The 23,175-nt window shown below is 42.9% G+C and overlaps 1 protein-coding gene across 20 annotated transcripts; it reads right to left on the bottom strand.

Annotated features, from left to right (window-relative positions):
- Positions 1-479: 479 nt before the first annotated feature.
- Positions 480-21,296, bottom strand: LOC106588394 (retinoic acid receptor RXR-beta-A). 20 transcript variants are annotated; one of them, XM_014177319.3, is made up of 14 exons: positions 21,009-21,296; positions 20,379-20,523; positions 15,578-15,807; positions 13,678-13,704; positions 12,950-13,097; positions 12,051-12,230; positions 11,427-11,450; positions 9,673-9,839; positions 9,332-9,461; positions 8,967-9,099; positions 6,745-6,786; positions 6,068-6,159; positions 5,795-5,900; positions 480-5,695 (listed from the first exon to the last, which is right to left on the bottom strand). In XM_014177319.3, the coding sequence occupies exons 2-14, from the start codon at positions 20,392-20,394 to the stop codon at positions 5,548-5,550; spliced, it is 1,443 nt and encodes a 480-aa protein (XP_014032794.1). In that variant the 5' UTR covers positions 20,395-20,523; positions 21,009-21,296; the 3' UTR covers positions 480-5,547. The 20 variants fall into 20 exon arrangements, with proteins under 20 accessions (XP_014032794.1, XP_082826148.1, XP_014032801.1 ...); XM_082970022.1 differs by lacking the exon at positions 21,009-21,296 and adding an exon at positions 19,751-19,952 and having other exon boundaries at positions 20,379-20,522; XM_014177326.3 differs by lacking the exon at positions 13,678-13,704 and having other exon boundaries at positions 9,679-9,839.
- Positions 21,297-23,175: the final 1,879 nt, after the last annotated feature.

Genomic DNA, 23,175 nt, shown 5'->3' on the forward strand with positions numbered 1-23,175 from the left:
ACATCCACAGGCACACCTCCAATTGACTCAAATGATGTCAATTAGCCTATCAGAAGCTTCTAAAGCATGACATCATTTTCTGGAATTTTCCAAACTGTTTAAAGGCACAGTCAACTTAGTGTATGTAAACTTCTGACCCACTGGAATTGTGATACAGTGAATTCTAAGTGAAATAATCTGTCTGTAAACAATTGTTGGAAAAATTGCTTGTGTCATGCACAAAGTAGATGTCCTAACCGACTTGCCAAAGCTATAGTTTGTTAACAAGAAATTTGAGGAGTGGTGGAAAAACAAGTTAATGACTCCAACCTAAGTGTATGTAAACTTCCGACTTCAACTGTAAATCAAAATGTTGAATCCAATAGTGCATGGTTGTCAAGCTTCCAACAAGTCAAATGTTCCACATTGTTCTTTGAATGCTTATTTTGAAACATACACTGAAAAGCATGGACAGACAAAATCCACCAAGACAGGAATGGTACAGTATTAAAACCTTTACTCGGACATGATACAACAGAAACAGATTCCAAATTAAATGACAAAAAAATGACTTTCCTTCCCCAAAACACACAACAGTCAATCATTTCCACATGTATGCTGGAGTCAGAGATAAAAACATGACAAAAAAAAATAGACATGAGAAAAAGGAAACTGAAGCTCCCATGTGATATAACAGTTCCTGCATGTGTTTAATAGTCCTGAATACAGACAGATGAATAGCGCGGTCAAAGGAAAGAGTCAAGCACAACAAAGAAGCAGTGTATTTTGGCGGGAATCAACGACAGGAAATCTCGAGATCTAACGAAAACAGCTTTTCTTGATCAACAAAACAACTCTGATCAAGTGAAAGTCTACCATCCTAAGCACTTATCCCAGTTTGCACGCATTCTCCTCTGAGCATGTTGAGGTGGCCCTCCCCTCAAGTTCATCTGCATAATGGGACACTATGCAGAGACGTGACTTCAGCGCGCACCTTTGGGATCTATGCATTGGCTCCAATTTTTTTCTCAGCTTAAGCCAAGGTTTGCTGGCAGTGTCCAATGCATATTTTTCTACGTTAACACACTCCTGTTTGCGCTGGACACGGAAGACAAAACCGTGATCCAAATAGCCAAATTATCGGTGCACGTTCCTAGCTTGTAACTCTGCCCTCTTGGGCCACTTAAAGAAAAGCACCAATGCACAGTATAATCACCATAGGGACCACCCCGACTAGTGCCCTCCCCCTTGCTGTGGCACCTTTCTTATAAAGGGGAGTTCTTTAGTGACAAAGCACAACACTCTGAATACTCAACAGTCAGCCACGGGGCCTCAGCGTGGCACAGCATCAACGCTGGCCTTCACACCTGTTTGGCAGTGTTACGTCATCACAGGGGTGGCACCAACCAACCGCATGGGGTGTTTTGATCATTATAGAGTTGACCTTTGCACCAGGGTGCCTATTAAATAAGTATTGCATCCCGCTAGATACCAACACATAACAGCTTCACAGGCTGCAAAAGTTGAAGCGTTTTTTTTTTTTTTTTTTAAGGAAGTGATTTCATAAGTGTGAAGATAAATGAACGTAATCAAAAGGTCCAGGCGTCTGCCTTGAGTGCACGCGGTCACGAGGGACACGCATCTTTGGGCCGCACGCCGGCGGTCTGTCTCCAAGGGCGAAGACCGCCGCAGCACTGCCATCAAGTAATACCAAAGGGACACTGCACTCGGTTGGCAAGGGAAGAGAAGGGCCCGGGCAACGTGTCCGCAAATTTACGCCCCACTTCGCTTGCGCCCATGCTCTTCTGTGCATCTTTCTGTGTTGTTGAAAACCTCTCTCCATGCTGCAGCACACCCAAGCTTGCTGGTATAACCAGACCAAGACTTCATTGTACACAGTGGGCATAGTGACATATCAACACAGGCACATAAACATAGTGTACAGGCAGTTCAAAAAAATCTTCTTCTGATGAACTGTCTGCCTGAACAACCTGAAAATGCTTAGCTTATAGAACCTGTAGAATTCTTATAGGGCTGTTATACGTATACGAAGTAATCTCTGCTCACAGCTAAACTGAATTTTATAGGACAAGACACAGCATAACAAGGGATTCACTTTAAAATGCACTGTTACAGCACTAGAAGAGGCAAGTGAGTCATTTTGACTAAATATGACATTTAAATATCTCTGCCATTTTTAAAGTCATGCCTCCCTCAGTCTGACTTTTCCTAAATATGTCTATTTAACACACGCATGTTAGCATTTTGTGTTATAAGCAGTTTTAAAAAGAGGATATATATTTTTCGGAGCGACAAGTGACCTTTTCAAATCCTCCTACGGAGTCACATGCAGGTAAGACTGATTTCTATATAGTATCCAAAATTGGCTCTATTTCAAAATATCACTTTTCCAATAATGACCTCTGTTCCATGAGCTCTACACTTGAGCATGATAAAACATATAGCCTACAGTAACAAACTAATGAAAATGCTATTTTGTTCTTTGAAATAATATTTTTTTTGGCATTCTGTTACCTAAGACCTTCATAAACACAAGCAAAATATTATTTTCCCAATAGCATATATGAAATTAATTTATTAGACTGTTAGAATGTTGGAGTCAAAGACTTCGTTTTGGCTTGAAGAGGGGTCCCTCAAGGCCAGGCTTTTCTAGTGTTAAGAAATGGGAGATTGAAATGCGTTCACATTCAACTGAGGAAGCTCCCCCCAAAAAACGAGGGAATTACACGGGGGGTTGTTGCCAACATCGTGGTTCACACTGGGGATACACAGATAAGATACTCTACCCTGTGGGACTAAATTCGTTAAGACTGATCTCGAGTTCTACTCATTCATTTTATTCTGCAGAGACTGATTCCGAATTCGATTCAGAGCTCTGAAATCGGGATGCAACAACAAGCGACGCAGCTCTTCTCTACATTCGCAATCTGGACACTGAGGAACAGAGCGTGTATATTCACATGTATAGACGTACATAAACCCGACGGGCATGTAAATGGTCTACAGTGCTCCCACGGCCTGTTCACAGGCTTGGAGTAGGACACCCTGTTAGACAGGTATCATCCTCCATATCGACATTACATGGGGGAGGTGTTCCTCTCCCGCCAGAAAGGGCTGACTGCAAGTCAATGTAGGGGATCGGCTGAAAAGAGTACGGCCGAGTGGGAATCCTATTCTAAGTAGACCTCAGTTTCAAGAGGGAAAAAAGGTGGAGGGTGTGTACTTGCACACTCTTAGCGTTTTGTTTGTGTACTGCGTTTGCATTGGTGGGAGGAGCTATATGAGGACGGGCTCATTGTAATGGCGGGAATGGAATAAATGGAATGGTACCAAACACATGGAAACAACGTGTTTGACAGCATTCTACTGAACGGGCGGCAGGAAGCCTAGCGGTTAAGATAGTTGGGACAGTAACCGAAAGGTTGCTGGTTCTAATCCCTGAGCCAACTAGGTGAAGAATCTGCCGATGTGCCCTTGAGCAAGGCACTTAACCCTAATTGCTCCTCTAAGTCGCTCTGCTTAAGAGCGTCTTCTAAAATTACTAAAATGTAAATTCCATTCGAGCCATTACAATGAGCCCATCCTCCTACAGCGCCTACCACCAGCCTCCACTGGTGTAAACACGCACATCTATAATTGTAAGACCATGAGTCGTGTAGCACCAAACTTTAGGACAGTTGAACTTCTGTCCAGTAAGCGATACAGCAATCTCTATTCTACATCCTAATTTTTGTTCTGAATGGTAAATAATACCAATCTCCAAATACTTCATAAACGACCCACACATCTAAATCCTTCTATGCACACAATATGGTCTCAATCGTTATGCATCCGCCAATATTGCTCACGTTGTGTGTAACGATGCCCTTTTAATATTTCAGTTCAAAGTTTGTATCTAATGTGTTGACAGCTAGTTCTGTTATGGGGGGGAGCTGAATCGGCCCCTATTGCTTAGCTTTGTGTAAGCAGACCACACAATACAGTCGCGGTAGATGGCTGGCAGGGTCATCGGCTGAAGCCAACCAATCAACTCCACAATAAAACACAAAGTATTGTCACAGGCTGGGCAGGCTAAGGGGGCGGGATCTATCGCCCTGCCCGTGACACAGCAGCCCTATAGAATACCATCGCGTCAAGAGTGACGGAACTACTAGCACAACAACTAGACCTAATAGTCAGTGACAACAAGGTGGGGTTTTCAAGCTTAAAATCCAGTCTATGGGTAAAACCCTTTACAATTATATATATATATATATATATATATATATATTTTTTTTTTACAGTACATATTGAATGTGTACAATATCTGTTCATATTGCTAATCGGGGAATACTTTTTGTTGTGTGCTAATATGCTTGCTAACCCCTGTGTTTTCCCTACTGTATGCACATATTGGGATTGCCCAGTCGCGCTCTAGTGAAGGAGCAGATGTGTCATCTTATTTACATATTGTAGAAGGGGAGTTGTAGGGGGTACACTAGACCACTGGAACAAGATATCTAATGATATCAAGGCTTTCACAGAACGAAGCACGGCCATTAACACCTTGGCTCTTGAGAAGACATATGATGAGAGATGGAGAGATTCGTTGTGGTTGCCCCAGTTTCTTAAAAGCTGGGCAGATAGGTTTCTGCAACAAATGTTTACTTACACAGTAATGTTTCACAGAGTGCAAAAATGACCATTAGCAAAGTAGAGGGTATCAAACAAAAAGAAACATCTACAACAGCACCAATGAACGCAGTGCTCTTGAACAAGGTTGCACTCACTTCCTGTGCCCAATGGCCCTTGTTTGGACTTAGAGAACAAACAGCAACATGCAACAAAGAATACATCTTTACAAGTCAGTTTCTCTTTGAAAGCCTGGTGTGAGCTTTAAGGGCGAACCAAAGTGCCCCCTCCTTGGATTTCAATGCCTTAAAAAGGTCTCATTTTAAGAGTACAGTACTTTAGAATGAATTCAGCGCATTTAAGCATGAATAAAGCATACTATTCAAATCACATTCGGATTGGTGAACTCAGAGGGGCGTGTCTGCCTCTACTGGCTGTGTCCTGACCAATAGAAGTTGGGTGACAGTTGATTGAAATATTACGCACCTGATCATGACGCGTTTGGGTTAAACCCAAGAGTAAAGCCTAAGACGGAGTAAGCCACTCGTCATATCTATGCGCACAGCAATGTATCTGAATAACCTACGAACCCCACAAGAAGCTGAGAGGTCTACCGGATTCGCAGAAGCGTTTACACTCAAAGCTGGAGGCTGCCAACTGAAGGATAACTCATGATAAAACGTGTATATGCCGTTAGAAAGGAGATACTTCAATGTGTCTTAACCTCTACTGTGAAAAAGTGTTTGCTTCTGTGTGTTTGACAGCATATGGTCTTTCGGAGCTGTATAAGCTTGGGGGAGGGGGTTATGGGTGAAGAAGGGGTGGTGGGGTTGGTGTGAGTGGGACATCAAAACCAGCAGACATGGTGAAGCCCCAGAACCAGGGTGCCAGAACTAGAACCCCTGGTGCAAAATGGACCAGGGCAGAACCTGGTTCTTAGGTCAGCTGGTGGGGCGCCTCTAGCATCTCCATGAGAAATGTGTCGATAGGGGTGTCGCCAATCAGCTTGAAGAAGAACAGGTGCTCCAGGCACTTCAGGCCAATGGAGCGCAGCGCTGGCAGCCGGAGGAGGAGCTTAGCGAACCTGGGGCGATGGGGGAGAACGAGTGAGGTCAATCATGGCGGTGACGTGGGAGTATTGTGCGGATAGGTGCTATAGTATGTCTGTGTGTTTCTCTTGTACCTGCCCTGCTGGTCCGGGTATCTCTGTTTACAATAGGACTCCAGCGATGCGTACACTTTCTCCCTCAGCAATTCCACTTCACTTGGGCTGGACAGGCCCTTAGCATCTGAATGCAGGAACAAACACAGGCACTATAGAACCGAGAATAATTTACATGTGATTCTTCCTGACATCATGCTATATCGGGGATGAAATGACTGAAGTCATAAACTGGTCTGAAACGGCTTAAATCGTTAACTTGTCTCAAACCATTATTTGAGCGGATATCATTACCTGGGTTGAAGAGGATGATGGCTCGGAGGCAGCCGAGCTCGGTCTTGTCCATCTGCATGTCTCTCATCTTACTGACCAGCTCAGTGAGAACTCTACAACCAGGGTCGAGGAGGGGGAGGTGTGACAGAGGGACGAGAGAACGGGAGGAGATGGGTTAGCATCTTCTTTAGGGTTTACCACAGTTCCACTCAACGATGCAGCAATTAAATAAAGAAAGTAACAGAAGGGCAGGGGGGCTGGGATACAAGTTTTACATCCTCTTTACACTATGCATTTAAACGTTACACTACAACCACACAATCTATAAATTCCATCCAAGCCCAAACCACACTTTTCTTATTTATAAACTACTGCACGTCGCAAAAATGTTGGGTAATGCAATAATTTAATAAGGACAGAAAGAAGATGAAGGGAAGGAAGTTAGCAGCTGGTGTTTTGTCGACGCTGCGCCAGCGACCAGTCGAGCCTGCACTACGACAGAAAAGAGGAAAAACAGAACACAACACGAGCGGACAAGATACACACGACCCGCTCTTTTACCTGGGCTAATTACAGCACTTTCTTTGCCAGATTCTCTCACTCAACAACTGGGCCAAGAAAAGCGTTTATTTTGTGGCGTTGTTTTGTTTTGTGTTCGTTGTTGATAGGGGAAGGTAGGCGTGTAGTGATGTCATTACCTGTCAAATATGGCTCCAACCTCTGCATTGTGCGCACTCTCCCTGTGTATTCAATTACAATGTGTTATTACAATGTTATTACACAGTTACATTGTTATTACATTGTCCCCCCCTGCGTTGGTTTGGGCCCAGAGGAACAGGTAGGTTAGACTCTACATTGCATTTTGGTGCCCAGTTCCACTTCTGGGACTAACAAGCTACAGGCTCTTGTTGATGGAGACTTGGCCTGATGAAAATGTTTTAGATAGCATTAAAACTATGGGAAGTAAAGCTTGAGGAATGACAAAAATATGCCAAATGTAACACAGCAATAAATAGATCCGAGACATTTGAGCACAGACAAGATTTAAAGGAGAAAACTTTCATATTGGGTCTGATTGAAATAGGGCAAATAGTTATTATTTATTTAATGTTTTTGTTTTTTAATGAACCTTTATTTAACTAGTTCTATACAGTATTACCCAAGACCTCTGCTTATCTTCACTAGCATTGCATTTTAGGCATACTTCATTGTACCCTCGATAATTAGCATATACAAATTTCTGGGTAGGTACGGATCATTTAAAAAAATCCTTCATGTAAATGGTTTAACCAAATCAGCACAAAAGGGTTATGGGTATTAGCATGGGCCAATGACAGTAGAGCAGAGAAGCATAAGCCAATAGAGGAGCGTAATAAATAGTCAAAGGAACAATGCAGTAATATGATCAGGGCAGTTTAATCATCTTAATCAAATCGATTTGGCATAAATCATAAATGAATGAAGGAAAATAATGTTTTTTTTAGGAAACAAAAAAAGACACGTGAGGATAAAAAAATGAGAATTGAGAGATTTCACACAACAACAAAAAAAACATTCAGCGGACCACATTTACGGAAGGATGTCTAGATTGCGATGAATCTGAAACAAAAGCCTGCAACCAGTTAATCCAAGAGATGCTTAAATTCCTGTGGGAATTGGGAGTCTTGCAGTTTACGAACTATTAATAACAATGTAATTACTGTGTAATAAACAATGAATTCACACCATGTGATGTGGCGACCCTATTGAGTTGGGGTGGGCACGCGATGAGCGCAGGATTTTACTCAAGACCGGTGCCATGCCGATGATTAAAGGCAATTTTACGCTACTGAATAAAATACTGACATCTGCCAATGTAAAATGGAATAGATGAATGTGCCCCGTGTGTGTGTGTGTGTGTGGCTGTGTTGGGGGGTGGAGGTATCCTAGTGAAATCAACAGTGACGTCTACAGTACATGAAGCATTAGTCCCCAGCGTTCTGGCACGCTGCATCATTCTAGAGGCAGTCTAAAGGCGTCAGCATGCTTCAGTTCGGCTGGCACCTGGCCAAACTCAGCTAGCCGAACCGAACGAGCGTGCTCGCATACTCCCTTAAAAGACCTTTGCTTGCAAAACGAAAAAAAAAGCGCGCAATAGTACTGTTTGTCCATTTTGAGACACCGTAGCCAGTATACACTTACTCAAAATAATCCAAATGAATCTAAGATAACTAAACTAAAAAAAATCTGTCATTAATCTAGACGTTTTTGCCTGAATAGATGTCAGTCGTGCAATTTTACATCTAAGATGTTTGGTGTATTTTCAATGAAAAAATGTACATGAAAACAAGTCGTCTCTTGTTGAACGACAACAAAGACTTCACTGAAGAATCCCTACTGCTGACCAATGACCAATGAAAGGTCGTAGACTTTGTCTCTGAACTTCGGCTTGCCTCCAGAAAAAATGCTGGGTGCTCGAACAGCCGAAAAAAATCCTCACCGTAGTCCAAAACGAACAAAAACGTCACAAAATGTAATCATAATATAGGCACGAACTCTACCGAAAGTGCTCCATTCTCCCTTTAGTCAGGAAAATTATTCAGCTCATTTCAACAAACTCATCTGGACTCCAAAGAGAAATGGCCATTTAATGAATAATAACAGTAACAGGCATGACCATGACTGAAAATTATGTTCTACAAACACATGTATGGTAAAGTGTTTATATGATGGCGTGTATGATCAAATAAAATAAAACTGCCATTACAAAAACACTAGACATTAAGTGTCGACTGTTTACGGAAAAACCAATGCAGAATGCTTAAAATCATTCAGGGGCACCTTTTTTTTCAATCTTTCTCCCTGCAGTTTTAAGCTTTTATTTGAAAATGAACATGTAAAAGGCTGCTTCACCGAGGTCCATCGCACATGTGTGTGTTACCTGTCGAAGATGGCTCCCACACCGGCACTGTGGGCGCTGTTCCTGTGCACGTGTAGGCCGGTGGCCAATAGGATGCCGTCCTTCACACTGATGGAGCGGTGAGAGAAGGAAGCGATCAGCAGCTCGTTCCAACCTGGAGAGAGACAGGGTCATCAGCCTATCCATGTAGGGCTGTGAACGGCTTGGATTTAATGAGGTCAAAGCTGAGCAGGGCTGTGTTCATTAGGGTGCATGACAAAAAACTTTTTCCAACTAAAACAAAACTAGTTTTATTGGATATGTCCAGGTAGTCCCTCCCTGTTTCAGTTAGCTTTCTTCTGTTTGGTGCCGATGAACATGAAATGGTGAAGGCTTTTTGAGCGTACCGGCACGTAGCAGGATGACCTGGTCGTCCAGGGCCAGCTCAGAGAAGTGGGGGACCCTCTTGGCCCACTCCACCAGGGTAAACAGCTGCTTGTCTGCAGCCTGGCAGATGTTGGTGACTGGGTCGTTGGGCTGGAGAGAAGAACAGAGAGACTGGCTTCAACATAGGGCACACAATAGAGACTGGAGACCTTAGGATCACATTTAAACTAAGCAGGTCATTTATCTCAGAATATATTGTATCACAATAAATTGTTGGCTCAGTCGCACAATCTCTAGACAGTGGAGCAAGAGAAGTTGGTATGTGTGCGTTGCGGGGTCAGACGGTGGGTCACACACACACATTTACCGAGCTGTCCCCGGAGCTCCCGTCTGCATGCAGCTCGGTCTTCTGTTCCACGGCCATCTCGGCCTCCAGGATCTTTTCCACGGGCATCTCCTCGTTGACGGCACTGGTCGACTCCACCTCGCTCTCCCGCTCCTTGTTCCTCTGGCGCTCTTCCTGCACGGCTGCAGGGGCACAGGAAGGGCAGACGGAAGGAGGGGACGAGAGAGTCGGGGAGCGAGAAGGAAAGAGGCACAGGAGGGGAAAGTAGGGAGCAGCAGAGGGAGAAGGATGGAGGGTGAAAAGATAAAGAAAGAGCAGGACAGGGAAGTGAGATGGAGAGGGAGGGAGAGAGCAAATGGGAAGCAAAGTGAAGAAAAAAAGAGAAAGGTGAGAGAGAAAGGAGGGGAAATAAAAAGAAAAGAGCAAGAAAAAAGTTGAGAGAGGAATGTGAAATGAGGAAAGTAAAAAATGACACAGGTAGAGGAAAAGGAGATACACAGATATGTACATTTCCCGGGTTAGTTCAAACGACAAAGCTTTTTTTTTACCTTTCACACCAGGGGTCTCAAACTCAAGGCCTGGGGGCCACATCAGGCTCGCAAGCTGCTTTCCTGTGGCCCCAAGACTGATATCTGATTCCCATCAGCCATCAAGAGAATTTTCCTATTACAATCACCCCACAATAAGGTATATTCCTATGGCACATTATAGGTTATATATATATATCTTTGAAGTCATCCCAAACCACATAAACTGGCACAACAATACCAATCATCTGTGCACCACCATCAGCAAATGCAGGGAAATATGTGAATCAGCCCGACACCACAGTAATATGATGGTAATACGATTTTACACAATGTCAGCGATACTGAGAACAGTAACACTAACTCCACGATAAGCGTTGTGTTGCTATCAGCGTTGTGTCAATGTGATGTTCTACCTGCTACACAGAGCATGTTGTTTTGAGAGCGGAGAGGACCAGAGGGGAAGAACATCTTTCCTCTGTTTTCCCCTACTGTACCTTACCATATTCATCAATTATGCGTAAGTACGATAGGTTTGGTCCAGTTTTTCGCAAGCACTCATTAAACTGTTGGTAGTGGTTGTACTAAATGATCCTCTAATTACACAAGTTGCCTTTGTGAACCTAGCTAGTCAACGTAGCTAGCTAGCTAGAAGTAGTAGCTTCTTGACTTCATAAATCTTAGTAAAATAACCAGTGGAGTATAGTGGAGGCTATTTGCAACCAAAATCAACTTTATTTCTCATTATTCCAATTTACAAGATTGAATGAACGCGGCGTCAAGAATTGAACCTTTGCGATTCCTGAGCTTGGGCGCTGCCATTGGACATGACGCAACGCGAGCACAAGGGTAGTGAAGCAGCTTTCATTGATTTCAAAGGAAGCATTTCCTCAACGGCTGATGGCAATGTTGTACGCCCGATGGCTATAGTATATCAGGGCCTTAAGACTTACATTGCGCCTGGTAATTAGAGTTTTATACCAATACATTCTGCAACATACCTCACCCAGAAATGGACCATCACAACAAAACAACATAAAATATTGTTGTTTTACCTCTTGACCAAATAAAACATTTGAAAAATGCACAAACATTAGAAAAAGGATGATTGTTTCAAAGTCTTGTAGACAAGAGAGCGCCGTCTTCCGTGTGGTATGGTCCATTTCTGAGCACTGACATAAAACTACATAACAAGTACTCTGCACTATTCCCCACCAACTAATTAAATGCCATTCTCCTTACATCTCTGTCGTTCATCTTGGACCACTACAGAAGATGGGAGAGAGAAAACGAGAGGAAACAAGAGGGGAGAGAGAGGGGGACAGGGGTTAGTGTTTACAAGGCTCTCCATCCCCCTCTCTCTACCTCTTTCTCGTTCTTTCCATCCCCTTTGAGTACAATCAATACTCTGCCCTTAGAAATTCATATTACAATACTCAAAAATTATTAAATGCTCTTAGACATCTTTATTATACATAGATTATTTCAGTGGATTTAAAAACAGCAATTGGAAATAGGTTTATAGCAAGTAGGCTATACAATCTTTTCGGCAACAATGTCAAACAGTGTTATTTCAGCAGGGCAACAGGACGGTTGGTGAGTGGGGGTCTTCGGGTTAGGGGACACAAGGGGCCCCATCCCTCTTACTTCTACTTTCTTACTGTAGCAAGTCAGACCCAATTTCAATAAGGATCCTAGCTCTCCCTCACTCTTTCTGTCTTGTCGCAGTCCCGCTCCTCATGTCTCCAATTGCATCCCTCTCGGCCTCTCCCTCCATTTCAAGCCTTACCTGGTGATAGCGTTGCCCTTTAATAAGCCATATTGAATGCTAGTTGAGGACAGCAGACTGCTAGGCTCCCCCCTTACCTTCCCTCTTCATGCCACAGGCCAGGCACTTCTGGTAGCGACAGTACTGGCAGCGGTTGCGCTGGCGTTTGTCCACCAGGCAGTCCTTGTTGTCCCGGCAGGTGTAGCTCAGGTCCTTGCGTACCGTGCGCTTGAAGAAACCCTTGCAGCCCTCGCAGCTGTGCACTCCGTAGTGCTTACCTATAGAGAGAATGACAAGAAAGAGGAATGCAAATTGACAACAATAGAGAGGGAATAGGGGGATAGCAAAAGGAGGGAAGGTTACATCAGTAACAAACACCTTTCAATCGTTCAGGCACTAAGCCTAAAGCGCATAGTTCTTCAGGTGTGATGGCAATGAAAATACATGGAAGTGTTTCGGCCCCTTTTAGTAGAAACTGAACTGGTACAGACAAGGGAGAGATGGAAAAACAATTCGTTACTGTGTTTTAAACATTTTCCGCAGCTTTTTTTTAAACAATTTTGTACACTACGGAAAGGTAACCCCAAATCTAGGGTTATATGACGTTTCCATACCATAAGGCTATAAGTCCATGTAGCCAATGCCATGTTGTGTAGATCCCACTATGCACAGCGGAAATCTATGGGTGTCAAACCCAAATTCATGAGAAACATCCACACCACCTAACTAAATTTCATTCAACGCCTGTACAATTTTGGACAGAACTACCCTTTAATAAACAAAGCATATTGCACTACTGCTTCTCTCTCAACCCCCCCCCCCCCGACCCTAAATCAACCCCCCAGTCAGTCCTATAGATGGAAGAGTATATAGTTCAACTGGTCTTCTTACAGGCTGGGTGGGGTTTTGGCCATATTGCATACGCCATTCAATTAATCTCCGATCTCCACAAGAGCATAGGGTCTAGGGGCCAGTTTGGGATTGGGCCTAGACTTACCGGAGGAGCGGTCACCACAGATGGCACACAGGCGCTTTTGGGAGAGCATGGGGCCCCCTGGGCTGTGGCCTCCCAGCCCGAACGGAGGCTTCACGTCATCCGAGCTGCTGACCGCGTGCAGGCCCGACATGGAAACTGTGGAGTTGATCTGGAGGCAGAGAGAAAGGTGGGAGGGGATAAGGGCAGGAGTGAGAGGGGAGGATGTGTCATGTACTGACAGCACATCGCTCCTTAAGTTTGATTATTTGGAGTCATAGATGCAGAGCTGTCATATTTCAAGAAAAATGACAAAAAACATCAGTACTTTCATGCATCCAACAATCACATACATATTGCCTGCTATCTTTTTGAGTGGGCTGGTTGATCAGTGTTAAAGCCACATTCAGTTACCCGTTCGCACGCCCAGGCATCATTGGTCGGAGAAAAGAGCCTCCCTCGCCCTCAAAGCAATAGAGATTACAGAGCACTTCTCGCCCTCACCAGTTCAACCAGGTTAAGTCTCAAGGCATCCTCATAGCCGGATTAGGACATTTGAGGAGAATCAGAGGCAAAAAGTGAAATGGGGGGAGGGAGGAGAAAGAAAGAGAAAAAGCAAGGGAGGGAGAGGAGGAGAAATAACACTGAAAAGGACCATCTGATGTGAGAGGAGATAGAGGAAATAAAACAACCAATATAGAGAAAGGCAGAGGTGGTAATAGAGGGGGAGGGAGGGGGGGGGGGGTTCTTACCTCTGCACTCCTGGTATACATATTGATCTGTGAAGTAAAAAGAAAGGGATGAAGTAGAGGGCAGGGGAGGAGAGAAAGAGGGATGGATGGGCACACTCAGGGACGGAGAGTACGGGTATTTGTTTGGATATTCACTACTATGCTGCCACTACGAGCCCCTTGGACCAATCATTTTGTGCCGGGAAGAAAAAGAAAAAAATCTACATAAATGTTCGCAAACGCAGATATATTAAATGTAGATTTAAAAACTATACATTGTGCATGTGAATTTATGGATTTTATGTACAGTACTAGTCAAAAGTTTGGACACACCTACTCATTCCAGGGTTTTTCTTTTGTTTTACTATTTTCTACATTGTAAAATAATAGTGAAGACATCAAAACTATGAAATAACACATACAGCCCTCTTCTGTATACCAACCCTAGTTTGTCACAACATAGCTGATTGGCTCAAACGCATGAAGAGGGAAAGAAATTCCACAAATTAACAAGACACACCTGTTAATTGAAATGCATTCCAGGTGACTACCTTGTGAAGATGGTTAAGAGAATGCCAAGAGTGTGCAAAGCTGTCATCAAGGCAAATGGTGGCTATTTGAAGAATCTACAATATAAAACACATTTTGATTTGTTTAACACTTTTTTGGTTACTACATGATTTTTGGATACTACATGATGTGTTATTTCATAGTTTTGATATGTTCACTATTATTCTACAATGTAGAAAATAGTAAAAATAAAGAAAAACCTTTGAATGAGTAGGTGTGTCCAAACTTGACTGGTACTGTATATATTTCATGGAAATATTGCAGAATGTGTTCCCTATTTTCTAGTCATACGCAGGAAGAGGACAGGGAGCGTTTGATCTTTTGATGTGTGGTTTTGAGGGCAACCAATGATTCATCCACTGGCACCCTTGATCTAAAATGTCATAATTTAACCATTACTCAATTAATTTAATATTTGGTGAGGTTTTTAAAGTCAGAACGCATTGAAAGAAAAAGGCCAACATGTTTAATAAAAGTACCCAAATAATGCTGTTTTGTGGTTGATTTCACAGATAAAAAATTAGCTACTTTTAAAATCAATGATTTACAACATTTAGATATGTATGGTTTCACATTTGCCTTTGGTAGTTATCCACAACTTCACTTGACCTATAAGGCTGGGAATTGACAGGGACCTCACGATACGATATTATCACGAGGCTTAGGTGTCGATACGATATGTATTGCGATTCTCGTGATTCTATATGTATTGCGATTCGATACTGTGATTTTATTGCGATTCGATGTTCCAAACATATTGCTCACCATATATGTCTGCTGCATAGGGACAAGAGAGAGACATGATAATACGAGTTTTGATCAGCCATGGAAATAAAAGTGCTGAAAACAAATTGGCTCCCTATTTAAAAGATGATATGGAAAACAAGCTTTGAAGGAAAAATACTAGAGTTTTGATGCAGGTACAGCTAGCTCAAAAATAATATTGCGATATTGCCTAAACGATACCGTTTACCGTCAACAATTATATCCCTATATTTACCTATTCATTTTTCACCTATCACTATTTAACAATAACATACATCACAGTATATTGCACATTTTAGGAGTCGTAAAATAGCAGCCAATTGTTAATTTAGAATAAAAGTGAGCTCAACAAGTGATATTCTTCTCAACCAATCACCAGAGGCTGATGATACTGGCAGATACACACATGTTGACTGCAGCCTATGAAGTCACACTTGGTTCACACTGGCCACTACTGTAAAGCAGCATTTATTGACAATGGCGCCAACTTCCCATCTCTGAATGACCCTGAAAGGTGAAAGATGAGGCAGGAGAAGAGTGGTAGAACAGAACAGTGTTAGCTCCCTGTATGGAACTCAGGGCTCACCTGGGGGCTGCTGATGGGGCCGTAGCCCACCGAGGGTGTCCCGGGCAGACAGGGCGACCCCAGGGAGGAGCTGATGACAGAGAAGGGCGAGCCCATGCTGCTGATGGGGCTGTTGACGGCCGAGGTGACGGGCGGCAGAGAAGTCATGGCGGCAGCTGTGGGGGTCAGGGGTGGTGAGCGCTGGCCCGAGGGAGGGGAGGACACAGAGGAGCTGTCTGGGCTGCGGGAATCTGGTGAGAAACGACAGGGATTATATGCCAGAAAGTGATGACACCCTACATACAACTCAAGTTTAAGAAAAAAAATGAATGATAGTTCCCCTAGCTACAATAAAGTTAGTTCTGTGTGTGCTTACTTTTACAAGGGTCATGCCCAGGGGTGTCAAATGGGTATGGCAGAGTACAACAGTTGCAAACCCTAGATCAACACCAATTTAAAATAGGCCATTAAAATCATTCTAATCCCGATTAAAAGGCAAATACAGTGTAGCGGAATCAGAGAGATGGCTTTAGGATCATGCAGATGGCTCAGAACCGAGGCGGGAAGGCTGCTTTCGCGGCTGGCTGGCTGGCTTTGGGACAGCGCATTAATGCAGCTCCGCAGTGAACAGCGCAACTTTTTTCTCAAAACAGTGCAGAGGTGGTAGATGGTTAGTTAATTGCTGTTTGACATAAGATGAAACTAGAGTTTTTTTTAAGCCGGTGCTGGGCTAGTGTGTAGCAGCTCATTGTTGTAAGACAAGTGTTTGTAGAATGTCCCCTATCTACTAAGGTGAATGAAGTTACAGCAGCCAAGGTGATAATGGCTGGAGACAATTTTGGTTGTTTAAAATTGCATTTAGAGTTTTTAAACTGTGTAGAAATGCAGTAAATGACCCCTTATATAGCACTTGGAATAATTCTGTACAAGCAATAATTTATACCAATAATAACGAATTTGTAAAGTGTATTTCCAAAGTTCAATGCAAACCTTCAGAAAGTATTCACACTCGTTGACCTTTTCCACATTTTGTTGTTACAAAGTTGGATTAAAATCTATAATTGTCATTTTTTGTAAACAATCTACACAAAATACTCTAATGTCAAAGAAAAATGTAGAAAAATGAATTAATATAAATAAATAAAACACTATATCTTGATTAGATAAGTATTCAACACCCTGAGCCGATACATGCTAGAATCACCTTTGTCAGCAATTACAGCTGTGAGTCTTTCTGGGTAAGTCTCTAAAAGCTTTGCACACCTGGACTGTACAATATTTGGCCATTAATCTTTTAAAAAGTATTCAGGCTCTGTCAAGTTGATTGTTAATCATTGCTAGACAACCATTTAAGTCTTGCCATAGATTTAAGCCAATTTAAGTCAAAACTGTAACTAGGCCACTCAGCAACATTCAATGTCGTCTTGGTAAGCAACTCCAGTCTATATATTTGGCCTCGTGTTTTAAGCAATTGTCCTGCTGAAAGATGAATTTGTCTCCAAGTGTCTGGTGGAAAGCAGGCTGAACCAGGTTTTCCTCTAGGATTTATTATTTATCCTAAAAAACGACCTAGTCCTTGCCGATGAAAAACATACCCATAACATTTTTGATTTTATTTTACCTTTATTTAACTAGGCAAGTCATTTAAGAGCAAATTCTTATTTTCAATGACGGCCTACTGGGGAACAGTGGGTTAACTGCCTTGTTCAGGGGCAGAAGGACAGATTTTTACCTTGTCAGCTCGGTGATTTGATCATGCAACCTTTCGGTTACTAGTCCAACGCTCTAACCACTTGGCTACCTGCCGCCCCATGTGGCACCGACCACCATGCTTGAAAATATGAAGAGTGGTACTCAATGGTTGTGCTTCCCCCCCCCCCCCCCAGTATTACTTTAGTGCCTTGTTGCAAACAGGATGCATGTTTTGTGTTAGTATTGTGGCGTAACTACAATGTTGTTGATCAATCCTCCGTTCTCCTATCATAGCCATTCAACTTTGTAACTGATTTAAAAATCATTGTTGGCCTCCTGGTGAAATCTCTGTGCGGTTTTATTCTTCTCTGGCAACTGAGTTAGGAAGGGAGCCTGCATATTTCCAGTGGCTGGGTGTAACGGTACACCATCCAAAGTGTAATTAATAACTGCACCTGGATCAAAAGGAACATTCAATGTCTGTTTTTTTTACCCCATCTACCAATAGGTGCCCTTCTTTGTGAGGCATTGAAAAACCTCCCTGGTCTTTGTGGTTGAATCTGTGCTTGAAATTCACTACTCGACTGAGGGACCTAACAGATAACTGTATGTGTGGGGTACAGCGATGGGGTAGTCATTTAAAAATCATCTTAAAACACTATTATTTCACACAGAGTGAGTCCATGCAACTTATTTGACTTGTTAAGCACATTTTTACTCTTGAACTTACTTAGGCTTGCCATAACAAAAGGGTTGAATACTTGACTCAAGACGTTTGATTTTGTATTAACTTGTAAACATTTCTAAAACCAAATTCCACTGACATTATAGGTTATTGTACGTAGATCAGTGACACAAAATCTAAGTTTAAATACATTTTTAAAATTCAGGCTGTAACACAAAATGTGGAAAAAGTCAAGGGGGGATACTTTCTGAAGGCAATACCAGGCAGAAAAGAAAACAGCAACAATACATCAAAAAGTAGAGGAAAGAAAATTTCAAATCAACCACCACGCATCAAACATTCTAATAGAAAACACAGACTTTAAGCAGACTAAGCGATCAAACATTAAAAGCTAGGTCTTTAGTTCGGTTTTAAACAAGGAAATTCAACCTGTCTCCTTGACATGTGTAGGTCACCCATGCTGCACAGGTTTGTAACTTACGTGAATCATCCTCGAGGGCCTTAAAAGGTGAGCAGCTAGAATCTTACATTTGATGCGGGTTGAATAAAGCAGGGTAGTCCGATTAATTAGTCTGTAATAAGCAATTCATTGGAATATACAGCCTGAAACTAATGACTGCAAAATCATGTAAATGTTCCTTACAAGCCAGAAAGTTTAATAAAATGACATTTGATTTTACTCTACCCATAACCAACTCAGTGGCCTTGTGGTTAGAGTGTCCGCACTGAGATTGGAAGGTTGTGAGTTCAATCTCTGGCCAAGTAATACCAAAGACTGTAAAAATGGGACCTGATGCGTCTCCGCTTGGCACTCAGCATTAAGGGGATAGATTTGGAGTAACAGGCTGACCACACCGCTCGCGGTTAGAATTACAAATCCATGTTATTCAGTTATTGCACCCACACTGCTTGCGAGCGTCTGCGTTGCCAAGGGCTAAAATGGAAGTCATTCCTATTTCTGACGCAGATCACGCTGCAAGTCCTGCCTCTCCCATCTCCTCATTGGTTTATAGAAGCAGGTACCCACGTGCCATCTCCTCATTGCTCCTCATTCCGTGTAAGGCCCAGCGATAGACTAGCGTCCTGTCCAGGGGGTGTACTTGTACATCAAGCTGCCTTGAGCGAAAGAAACAGGAGATAGGCTCCTGCCCTATGAGCTGTTCCGGATCGCACAAGCCAAGCCTACTTACTTACCGGTTGCCCAACACCATGTTGGTCGAAATTTGAAACAAAATATCCACAGGAAAGTATTGTTTAGCTGACTTTTTAAGAACGCCAGTACTGAAGTTTCTATCACCACCTAGCACATGCGCAAAACCATGTAAATACCTGCAGACTTCAGTATGCATGCATGCATCGCATGTTTGCTCATGACCGAAGGCACGTGCACAAGACGGATGTACATGCACGCAACGCAGGCAAACTAACTGAAGTCAAGTTTTATTAGTCGTATGTTCGGGATACACATGGTATACACCGTCCAACGAAATGCTTACTTCTTAACAATACAACAATAAGAAATAATAAAATATAAGAATATGAAAAAGTAAATGGCTCAGTAGAATAGAATAAACATTTAGCATAATTATAATACAGTATTTAGCAATCATAATAAGAGTCATGTAGCAGCAGTTGTGAGGGGTGTGTGTGTGTGTGTGTGTGTGTGTGTGTGTGTGTGTGTGGTGTGTGTGTGTGTGTGTGTGTGTGTGTGCGCGCCAAGGTGCGGAGAGTCAGTGGATGTGGTCAGTTCAGTTCAAGTGTTCAGTAGTCTGATGATGGATGTAGATGGAAACTGTCTGAGCCTTTTGATATCAGACCTCATGCTCCGATACCATCTGCCCGGCGGTAGGGGAGGGAACAGCTCGTGTTTGGGGTGTGATGACCGCTGCAGGCCTTCCTCAGGCACCATTTTGAGTAGATGTCCTGGATAGGTCCCAGTGATGTACTGGTGTCAGCAGGTGTTGACATGGTTTTGAGCATGTGCCAGGTGATAGAAATGTCAACTTCTGTACCGCCGCTCTAAACAGTTGAGTAAACAATACTTTCTTGTGGATATTTTGTGTCAAATTTCGACCTGAAAGTCCAACACCACAGAAAACTAACTAGTAGAGTCATTTCAAAGAATTGTATTAAACATTCTGGCTTGTAAGGAACATTTACACAATTCATTTCAAGGTGTATATACCAATACGTGTGTAGTAATCAGACTAAAAACTGGGGTGAAATGGTTTTTTGGTGTAATTTGTGAGTGCATCCTTGTAGATATAGCCAACTAGGCTATTCAGTTAGGTGGCTTAGTAACTTATGCCATTGCAAATATTGTCAACAAGCATCTCTAATGCACTAACTATAGTTGACCACTGCAGCTGGAACATAAAAACAAAATGCTGAAGTGGCTTGATAGCTAGCGAAATTCATTCGAAAACACCAGTGGCATTCTCTTACCTCTGCTGTCACCCATTACTACCTCCTTGGTGGAAAAGACGTGCTGGGACACCGATAGACGTGCTTCAATCACACTCGGCTATCTAACTCAAGACCGCGGACTCGGGCCCGGGCCAGAGTCGTTTTCGGATGACCAACAACAGGACTGGAAAAAATGGGGGGGAAATTCATGAAATAGACGCAAAAGTCAACATTTGGCATCAGACCAGTGCTTTTGAGAGGCACGTTTTTCATAACATGAGGCATAAGCATCCATTCTCATTTCTTTTTTTGTGTCTGCATTTTGGCCAAGAAGAAGCATGTCGTAAACGACCTAGCTAGCTGACGTTATATTTCTAAAATGACTAGCTACCTAGATTGTGACAAACGCGGAGTCAACAAAATTGTGGCCTATAGACAGTGGAGCCACAGATAGTAGAAGGACGTTTTGTATCAGTTGTGCAGTTAGCTACCATTAGCAACCTAGCTATCTAGCGTAGTCCAACAACCGACCAGAGAGAACTCGCAAAGTGATAGTTGGTCAGTTTGTAAACAATTCAACATTCTAGCTATGCATTACCCCAACAGTAAGATATAACGTTGATGCTAAAACAAACTATGCATCAACAATAATTATACCTAATTACTAACGTTTTTGACAGTGTAGTTTCTTCGCATGAAAAGATGTGGTGGTCAGGCCCCGAGTTCGCATGAAGAGATGTGGTGGTCAGGCCCCGAGTTCTTCCTCTCCTCTCTCCCCACTTTTCCTCGCCGTCAGCCCTCCCTTTCCCTGTACAGCCCTTCTGCCTGTGGCTGACGGAGTAGCTACCGTACCAAAAACAATACAGTTTGAAGAGGTTTCTGCATTACGATGCATTTACATGACACTTCAACATTCTATGGCAGCCATGTTAGCTCCCAATTAACATTACATGGGGAATATTTATTTTTTTAAATAGTATAAAACGGAATGTCTGTAATGAGCATTATGATGCATTTACATGACACTACCACATTAACATTACATGGGGAATATTTAAACAATGTTATGTAACTGAATGTCTTGAATTAGAAAAATATCCCAAATTCTAAAAGTTGGCCCAACTCTAAATACACAGAACCCAAATATAAACACAACACGCAACGATTTTAAAGATGTTACAGTTCATATAAGGAAATCAGTCATTTGAAATAAATTCATTAGTCCCTAATCTATCTGGTGTGATCACCATTGCCTCATGCAGTGTAAGACATCTACTTCACATAGAGTTGATCAGGCTTTTGATTGTGGCCTTTGGAATGTTGTCCCACTCCTCTTCAATGGCTGTGTGAAGTTGCGGGAACTGGATCATGCTGTCGTAAACGTCAATCCAGAGCATCCCAAACATGCTCAATGGTTGCTCAATTGGTGACTGGTGTGTATGCAGGCCATGGAAGAACTGGGACATTTTCAGCTTCCAGGAATTGTGTACAGAATCTTGCGACATGGGGCTGTGCATTATCATGCTGAAACATGAGGTGATGGCGGCAGATGAATGGCATGACAATGGGCCTCAGGATCACGTCATGATATCTCTGTGCATTCAAATTGCCATCGATAAAATGCAATTGTGTTCATTGTCCGTAGCTTATGCCTGGCTATACCATAACCCCACCGCCACCATGGGGCACTCTGTTCAGCAAACCGCTCGCCCACAAGACAACATACACCGTTGAAACCGGGATTAATCTGTGAAGAGCACATTTCTCAAGCGTGCCAGTGTAACCGATGTGAAATGGCTAGTTAGTTAGCGGTGGTGCGCGCTAATAGCGTTTCAATCAGTGACGTCACTCGCTCTGAGATTTGAAGTAGGGTTTCCCCTTTGGCTTTTGTGGCGTGATGGGTAACGATGCTTCGTGGGGTGTCAGTTGTTGATGTGTGCAAGGGTCCCTGGTTCGAGCCCGGGTTGGGGCGAAGAGAGGGACGGAACCTACACTGTTACACCAGTGGCCATCGAAGGTGAGCATTTGCCCACTGAAGTCGGTTACGATGTCGATCTGCAGTCAGGTCAAGACTCTTGTGAGGAAGATGAGCATGCAGATGAACTTCCCCGAGACAGTTTCTGACAGTTTGTACAGAAATTCTTTGGTTGTGCAAACCCACAGTCTCATCAGCTGTCCGGGTGGCTAGTCTCAGACGATCCCACAGGTGAAGAAGCCGGATGTGGAGGTCCTGGGCTGGTGTGGTTATACATGGTCTGCGGTTGGACTTACTTCCAAATTCTCTAAAAAGACGTTGGAAGCAGTTTATGGCAGAGAAATTAACATTCAATTCTCTGGCAACAGCTCTGGTAGACATTCCTGCAGTCGGTATGCTAATTGCACACTCCCTCAAAACTTGAAACATTGTGTTGTGTGACAAAACTGCACATTTTAGAGTGGCACAAGGTGCACCTGTGTAATGATCATGCTGTTTAAACAGCGTCTTGATATGCCACACCTGTCATGTGGATGGATTATCTTGGCAAAGGAGAAATGGTCACTAACAGGGATGTATACAAATTTATGCACAACATTTTAGAGAAATATTTTTGCGAGTTTGTAACATTTCTGGGATCTTTTATTTCAGCTCGTGAAACATGGGACCAACACTTTACGTTTTGCGTTTATATTTCTGTTCAGTGTATATGGCTCTGGGCACCAACGGCTTCTCCAATAGACAGGTTGGCTGATTAGCAACAAAACAGACGGGGTTGGCTTAGATTGTTGACATGTAACTATATTTCGTCTCCAATGTTTATTGAAAACATACATTTGCACAATGAGCACTTATCTCAAA

The sequence above is a fragment of the Salmo salar genome, chromosome 27 (genome assembly GCF_965601325.2).
Source record: "Salmo salar chromosome 27, fSalSal1, whole genome shotgun sequence".
In the NCBI taxonomy this organism is placed as follows: domain Eukaryota; kingdom Metazoa; phylum Chordata; class Actinopteri; order Salmoniformes; family Salmonidae; genus Salmo; species Salmo salar.